This window comes from Fulmarus glacialis, unplaced genomic scaffold (assembly GCF_000690835.1).
Source record: "Fulmarus glacialis isolate BGI_N327 unplaced genomic scaffold, ASM69083v1 scaffold32517, whole genome shotgun sequence".
NCBI classification, from domain to species: domain Eukaryota; kingdom Metazoa; phylum Chordata; class Aves; order Procellariiformes; family Procellariidae; genus Fulmarus; species Fulmarus glacialis.
Window position 1 is genome coordinate 432 of NW_009223107.1, and position 8,394 is coordinate 8,825.

At 41.3% G+C, this 8,394-nt stretch overlaps 1 protein-coding gene across 1 annotated transcript; it reads left to right on the plus strand.

Moving 5' to 3' along the window:
* Positions 1 to 517: 517 nt before the first annotated feature.
* On the plus strand, positions 518 to 5,705 carry LOC104079609 (myelin protein zero-like protein 3; the record flags this gene model as incomplete). The annotated part of the gene is made up of 5 exons (XM_009581695.1): positions 518 to 684; positions 1,689 to 1,899; positions 2,553 to 2,709; positions 3,582 to 3,645; positions 5,679 to 5,705. Coding segments are annotated over 5 exons (626 nt in total), but the record flags the coding sequence as incomplete, so codon positions are not given.
* Between the last annotated feature and the right edge of the window lie 2,689 nt (positions 5,706 to 8,394).

Here is an 8,394-nt window from a genome sequence, read left to right on the forward strand (position 1 = left end):
TGCTGGGCAGGCTGATCTCATCCCTGGCTGGAGCATCACAGTAGGCGAATGAGGCAGAAGTTGTTGCACACATTGAAAACAAGAAGTAAGAGTACTTGCTGCTGCAGGGTGACTCTTGACCTGATGCATGTGCAAGTCACTGGCTGTATCACTTTGGGGCAAAATATGCAGAGCCAGAACTGCCTTGAAGTAGTCTAAAGCTGGCACTTTGCAACTCATCAGAGAGCCAGCTGATTCGGTTTCTCAGCTGTGTCTCCATATCTAAATATCTGTAGGCTCTTGGTGATATTTTCCAGATGAATACTTTAATTTGGGCTAGTTCCAATCCCATAGAGAATAGGTTAGGGAAGTTGTCTGCTTTTCTTTAAATTTCATTATGGGGGAGGTAGTCACTACTGTGCTTCAATCCTTGGACTGTGGTTGAGCTGCACATGCATTGATACCTTTGGGACATCATCACTCCTGCACCTCACAGATAACAAGAATCTAATCCTTGTCTTTTGTGCTTGTTTATCAGGTGTCTGCAATGCTCTTTCCCCGGAAATTAATGCCAGTCCTAAAGTGCGAGCTTTCGTTGGTGAGCAAGTATTGCTGAAATGTTCATTCAAATCCAGTTCTCCCATCACTGAGAGCCTGACAGTAGACTGGACGTACCGGCCCCTCACAGGTGGTCAGATGGAGACAGTAAGTGGAACAGGGAGTCTTTTCCTAGTGGAGACTGACCAGGCCTCTGTGCATGCTGAAAATCTGATGATATTTTTTCTGTTTGCCTTGCTGTGCTTCTTCATCATTTTGGGGTTTGGGACTCTCATCGTTGCCTTCTTTCCCATGTGAAATTGCTTTAGTGTTCTTTGGGCAAAAAACATTCTATGTAAATGCATAATAGCATGATGATGATAAAGTAGATAAACTTTGGGTTTTGACACAAGTGCTGCATTGTAGCTATGTATAGAGTGACTGTAAAGCATTTGATTGGTAGCTTTCTTGAAGGCAGCTGTACCCCAGTAGTTCTGTCATGTAGTCTACTGCTGGTATATCTTGGAGTGGTAAGAACATGTGTGCAATGACAGTCTGAAGACGGTGGTGATGACAGCCTCTAAGGTTATGGGCTGCTACTTGCTGTTTTGTTGGCAGCATTTTGAAATCTAAGCATAAAGACATAAGTCTGAAAGCCCACTGGAAATCTGTTATTCAAGGTGGAAACAGAATATGCGCATCTTTATGGATTATCAGTGACTGCTGCTGCCTGAAGAGTTTGAACTCTTAGGAGTGTCCTTGTATCTGGAAAAAAGGGTAGTGCTTGTATGAAGTGAGGTCTGCTAAGTCTCTACTCATCAGACAGCAAGAGCAAAAGTGCAAGAAGCAAAAGCTGAAGAACTGCAATGTTCTGTCTTGCACAAGACAAGAAGGCTGCTCTGCTTCTCAACTGAAGATCTGCAGAAGGGAACAAGTTGGTCAGAATGGTGATGATGACATCTGAGAGCTGAGGCTGGTAGATAAAAGCGTTGGAGATCTAACGAAATGGGACTGACTCAGAATTATCAAACAGGAACTTGAAAAGGTCTAAGAAGCATTCTTTCTGACTTCTTAATGTGTATTCCTTTATGTTTACAATTCAAAAAGTAGTTTAGTTTGCTTTCTTAGATGAGTGTTTTATTGGCGCAATTATTGTCTTTGTCTCCTTTTAGATTTTTCATTATCAGTCTGTTCCATATCCAACAACAGTGGGAAAGTTCAAAGACAGGATATCCTGGGTTGGGAATGTTGCCAAGGGTGATGCTTCCATTGCTATCCAAAGCCCAGTGATGAGTGACAATGGGACGTTCATCTGCAGTGTGAAGAATCCTCCAGATGTGTACCATAGTATTCCCCAGACAATGCTGATAGTTACGGAGAGGGGTAAGCCTGCATTTCAATAGCATGTCCTGATCTATGTGATTCAGCTGCATTGCAGCTTTGTCAGATCTTAGAAGTTTCATCACATGTGAAATGGGTTCCCTGGAGTTCCACGTTAGAATTTCAGCAAGAGTTACCTCAGCCCTTCTTTCTGAGCTAAATACATTGAGAACTATTGAATTTATTGGGGACAGGAAGGGACAGAGGAATCTGTGGTAATAACAGAAATCGAAAGTGTGCATTTGTTCAGGAGTTCTGGTCTCCATATATTGCAGCAGTAGAACAAGTTAAATGTTTAGGAAATACTGGTCTAAAAAGAACTGTCACACCACAAACACTGATTCTCAGTAATACTTAATTTTCTCATCTGCCTTGCATGTGAGACCTGCCCCAAATTTGCAGCTTAGATATGCTGATAGAACTATGTCGTGACCTGCCTTCCTTTGTAGTTTTTTGCACATCTAAAGCACTCTACTGTGTTGGGTATGTGATAGGAGTCCTACAGATTCAGTGACAAGCTGTTTCAAATCTGCCAGCTCTGTGTTTTCTATGAAAAGGCTAGCAACCTGTGTCCTGGATGGACATCTGTCACAGAGACTTAAGAAAGCCATATTTTACTACTGATACAGCTGGGCTGCTCTTTGTCTTTCCTGCAGGTTTTTCCTTCCAGCTAACTTCAGCGGTGCTGCTGTCCATTTTAGTATTTCTCCCTTCCGTCATTGTGGTCGTTCTGCTGTTGGTAAGGATGGGAAGGAAATTTGGAGTGCTAAAGGAGAAAAAAAAATCTGGGTGTAAGAAATCCTCCATCGAAGTGTCTGATGAGTAAGTTCTGGCTGGAACCTAAAGCCTGTATTTCTACTTTGGCCTGTTGAGACAGGCCAAAGGACAGTTTCTCCACTGTTTTTCATTTCATAGCTCTCAGCGTCTGCAGCTCAGTCACTGAAATCTACTTCTCCATGAACATAATTTAGCCAGCGGTCAGAAAGGTTTCCCAATATGGGAAAATCCCCATGTTGGAGCATAAACTAAGTGCTGTACATCCCCCTTTTTCTGTCATTCGTATGAGGCCATGGAACTGAAGCAGTTTAGGGTTAGACAGCCTTTCACTTCTGTAATTGGATTTATTTCAGCCTAGATCAGCAAGATATTTTGCTTATGTGGGCTTTATGTGTTGTATTTTGGTATGAAGTATCCATAACAACAAAACAAACTGAATAATGCTAACTGGTTCCCCTGTGATAGCCTGAGCAGAGGTGCCAGGTACTGAATGAGCCTTGGAGACTGAATTCCCTTCTGAACTGGAGATGATTCTGTTCTGGAAAGGTTCAGTAGTGAGAACAATAAGGTAACACTGCTACTGCTGGAGCTGCACTTGGTTTTGCAATGAATTCTGTACTACAATTTCTTGCAGAATGGGTTTTTAATACAATGTTCTGATTGGTGGTGTAAGATTTGCCAGCCAAATAGCAACTCTTGTTGTATTCTTCATGGCACTTAAGTGTCTGCCTTCAAAATAAGGGACCTGACATTCTTCATTCTTTTTGGTTTTGCTGTGCAGAGTCAAAGGCTCTTCATCACGTTGAAAAGCCTTCAGTTCAGTGTGGTAGAACTAGAATTCACAGTCCATAGGAGATATTAGCATGCATGGGGGAAAAGTCCAACCTAATCCTATGCTTCTTCTGCAGGCCTGAACATACAGAGACAGACAACTGCTTGGGGAAACTCAGAAATTGGTGTCTGAACTGTGTGGTAAGTGAAAGCTGGTGTTTTCATAAGTGGTTTTGTCAACTTTGGTGCTCAGAGTTGGTGCTAAGAGCAGCAGGTAGAGCTTGTCATAACACCTCTGGATGTCAAAGAAATGTCCCAAATGGCTAGGCTTATGCTCCTTGGGGTTTTCTGCATGTGGGCTATAGGGGGTGAGGACTGCTGGTCATACTGCATTACTGGTAGGGGAAGTTGTCTTGAGATCCACCAAATTGATTTTTCATTTGACTTTACGGAAATCAAAGCTGACATTTTAAGATGAAAATTCAGAATTTTAAGTGCTAGCTACTGTGCTGTGTAGTTTCTTTAAAGGCTCTGCAAAACCAGTTTGGGGTTTGACAGCGCTATCGTGGGGAATGGAGGCGGTGATACCTCAATCCGCTATGTTTCTTGCAAAGGTGGTAGTGTGAAGCCTTGCCTCTTTTTTGGAGATCTTCCTACTTACACTGTTTTCGTCACAACATAATCCTGCTAAACTCTTGCGGTTTGTTTGTTTCTGGCTTTTTGTTTGTTTTGTTTTGTGAAGTGGTGGTTGTCTTCTAATTTTGCTTATTCACTTGCTACCCTATCAGCAAGTTTCTGTTCATCAGATATGTAGTGCTGGAACTACTGAATGTTTTTGCCACCTGCTGTGCTTGTTTTGTAAAATGTGCCTCAAAGTTCTGTGTGCTGGCGTTAGCAGCCACAGCTATAAGTGTGGCACATTCCAGACTAACCTCACTAATATGCCTAATTTGAGAGTGTTTTCCTTTTTTTCTGATGTCCTACAGAGCAAGCTTACCTCAGATGCACCTTTTCATCTTTTATACATGGTCAGGAAGTATGTTAAGGAGGATTTAAATATGTGTTGCTTGATTCACTATTCTAATGCCAGTGATTTAAAATGCATAAGCCTTCAGACAGGTGTGTGCTGATAGCTTCTGCGCTTTATTAGATATAGAATGAAAAATGAGCAATTTTGCAAGTTACATATGAAATATTTACAATCCTACGTAAGATACAGCAGTTACAACGCAGCAGTATTGGGGAAAAAGGGTTTTGAGAGGTGCAGAAAGCAGAAAATGCTTTACGCAAAAGAAAGAGTTGCCATGGGAGATGGAAAGGCTGTTGCAAGTGATGTGCTGGGGAGCAGGGAGGCACCATTGCTTTACTGCAGGTGGAGAGATTGGAAAGGATGGGAGCCCCAGTTCGGTGAGACAAATGCTGTCAGACAGTTGGAGATTTTAAAAATTGAAAAATGTCTTCTCATCCTTTGAGAGAAGGCAAATTTGAATGCTATAATCCTGCTGCTTTCATATTGAGTATTTTGTCATCTGTTTGATACTTTGCTCTCTGATACTGAAATATTTAGCTTACCAAGTCTCTGAACATCCTGTCTCACTCACTTCAGTGATTCTACATTTTGAGGTTTCTGTAATGTGCTTTTTCATGCTTAATATGTTACCAAATAATTAAAATTGCAAAGCCAGTGAAAATCTGTTTGGACTTAAAATGGCTGGAAAGTTAGTGAGATTTCCCTTATAGAGCTGTTATGTTTGAGTTTCTTTCAAGTTGAGAGCTGCAGAGCTGGATTGTGGGGATGCCATCAAATGATTACTGAGGTTAAAACAATAGATGATGGGGATCTGAAAGCATGTGGTTGGTTGTAGCTGAAAAACAACAACCTGTGCTGCTTCGGACCTTCTCTGTAAGGAGTGGTGGTGCTTTTTAAGAAGATGGCTGTCTGCACTTTACGGTTCATCTTTTGCTTGAGCTTTAGTTGCTACTTCCCTTAAAACACACTTCACGTGTTGGTTCTACAGTGGCAATTCGTCTGTGTATCTGTGGTAAGTCGAACAGATTTAGCTGCAAGTGCTTATACAACTAAAAGTCCTATGGCTTATTCAAGCACAGCAGCATTTTGGAAAGCATTTAAGCTCTTGTCAGAAGCCTAGCAGACTCAAAATTTTGTTGAACTCATAACTTGGTTCATATCTTCATACATAGTCTCAATTTCTCTCTCCATACTCCCTGTTTAGGACGTGGATGAGGAAGACCCATACTGATGAAAGACTAAAGCTATGGATAAAGAACAGAATTACAGCACTGAAAATCATGGCTAGATAGGTACGAAGGCTGCTGGATAACCAGTGCAGATTGAAGGGCCTGCTCTAATCTTAGTAGATTGGAAGAAAAATGCCGATGGGATAATTCACTTTTATTTAAGCACAAAATAATGATTTTGGAAATCTTTCTAATTTATTGGGGAAAAAAAATCTCTTAACCTCACTTCTCCAGTGCCTACAGAAACCTCAGTGCCTACAGCTGTACAGCCTGTTTCCTACCAGCAGTCTGACAGTGCATGATTCTTAGTTCACTTGCAAATTTGTTTCCTTTATTATTATTGACATCCCTCCTTTCCTGTGCCCTTGAATTCGAATTGCCTGAAGCACAAGCTACTCCAGAGTCAGCTCTCTAAGGCGATCATCACTGGGCATTGACAACGTTTTCTTCTCAATTTTTTTGGAACATATTTGCTAAAGACTTAAAACAGTTTGATTAAGTTGGTATATGGCATCCTTTGTCTTGGAGCGAAGAGAACTTACTGCTTTTTAACTATTTCTTTGTTTAATCTGCCACTTAATTACAGGATCACCATTTTGTTCCTACTATTTTCTGATTCTATTTTTAAGTCGCCAACTGTGACCTTACATTGAGTTTTATCTTTCCTTTTTTTTTTAAATTATTTGTCCAACAGCTGCTTTACTAGGTACATCTCCTTCTACTTGTAGAAGTGAAGCACAATTCATAAAACTAATTTTTTTAAATCAGAAATGCAAATGGGGACTCTATATCTGGGGAAACATAACCCCATCTACCTCAACTGTTGACTCAAGCAGCGTCCAAAGGAATGTTCCGTGTTCAGAAGAACAGTCTCTTCTAAGGTACCATTTTAGGGAAACAGCTAAACATTGCATCATTACTGCCCGGTAAGAAAGAGTACTTTCTCTTTCACCAACCTTGTCCAATAATGGATGGCAGGGAGCAGTGGAATTCATGTCTGCTCAATACCTAAACAGCTGCTGTTTTCTGCTTCCTTTTGTATGCAGCATTGGTCAAATACTCTTCTTTTACATATGTGTTATAAGTTTACTGTTGACTTTGATGTGCCACTACCAATAAATTGCTTTGTTTCATTCTGGGCTGCGGATTTCTTTATTTGGCTAAATATGGCTAAATATAGTTGAACTCATAAAACTGCCATCCTGAGTTGTTGTGTAGCTATGGAAATTGTCATATGATGATGGGTAAAGGTGTTTAGGGAACAGATTTAACTCAACGGAGAGCATGTACCGAGTTCCCCTTTAGCAGCTCTATGATGGCTGCCAATTACAGGTATGTTGAAATTCCTGATTGCAAAGCAGGTTAGCTGTAGATCTGTGTCTCCAGATAAAGAGATAAAGAGATATATTTTTCTCCTGTCTATTATAAAGTAATATTTAAAAAGCTTGTGCTTCCTGATGGCACAATGTCTCTCCCAACCAAAACTTTCCTGAGAAGGGATGTTGGTGTGATATGCAGCCTGGAGGAAGTGGCTTTGTTGTTCCACTTTCAGCAATAATACATCACTCAAGTTCTTTGTGAAAATGAATGACTCTTGTTTTCTGCAAAATGTTTGCCTTCAACTGCGACTCCTTTGCAAACAGTGGGCTAAATTCTGGGCAGATCTCTTTCTGGTGCAAAGCTAAATTGCCGCCTTGAAGCTAATAGCATTCTGGATTGTGAATGGTGTTGAGCATGAATAAGACTTAACTTTTCTCTTCCTTTGCTAGCTGTATGGAAGTTGCTCTGTGTACCATTAAAACCACTGACACTGGGGTAGAGAACAGTGATTGCTGTGGTACTCCAGAGGAAGAGGAGTGATGAAAATACGCTTTCAAAGTGACTGGGGTGGGGGGGCACAGCTGAAAGCAGTCCATGCTGTGTATCTCGTATGTGTTTCAAAAGGGAGCAACTGACTATGCTGTGAAAAGCACGTTGACAGTGGCCCTTTTGCCCATAAGATGCCTGCTAATCTGTGGCCTCTGATAGCACCAGTAGTAAGACTCAGCAAAGTTACTCAGTGTCGCTTGCTGCTGATACCTCATCAGGACAAGATCCAGTCTGCAGGAGTGGTGGTTCTTTAACCAGCTCTAATCCCCAAAAACAAACCAGGAGGGAGCACAGGCTGCAGAAGGGTTGCTTGCCAAGAATCTCTCCATTCTTGACTTGTCACATAACGACTGATCAGATCAGTCTACCATGATGGAAGGACTGGGACTGAGCCACATCTTGTACCTGTGAAGTGTCTTCTCCTTCTGAAGCTGCATACCCATCATCTGCTCTCAGGCATCTATAATTCTTCTTACCTCTCCGTAACAGTCCCTTCTGCATTCTGATTTGTTAGTACCTCAATCTAGCTCTTAACTTCCTCTTGCAAGTTGAAAGTGACCACCAAACTGAACCTGAAATAAGACACTCGAAACCAAAGACTGGCAAGACAAATGTCTCGCACGTACAACCTCAAGACGATTTAGCAACTGATTCTTTCAGATACTCTGAATTTGTCACTGAAGAGCCCTTCGTGCAAGAGACAAGTTGACTGCCCCAGGCCACACTAGGTGAGTATTTTTTGCCATAATATTTACTTTTTCTGTTTGTTTTTCTTGAAAAGAGAACTAAGGAAACATAAAAGTGCTGAGGATTCAGATACCA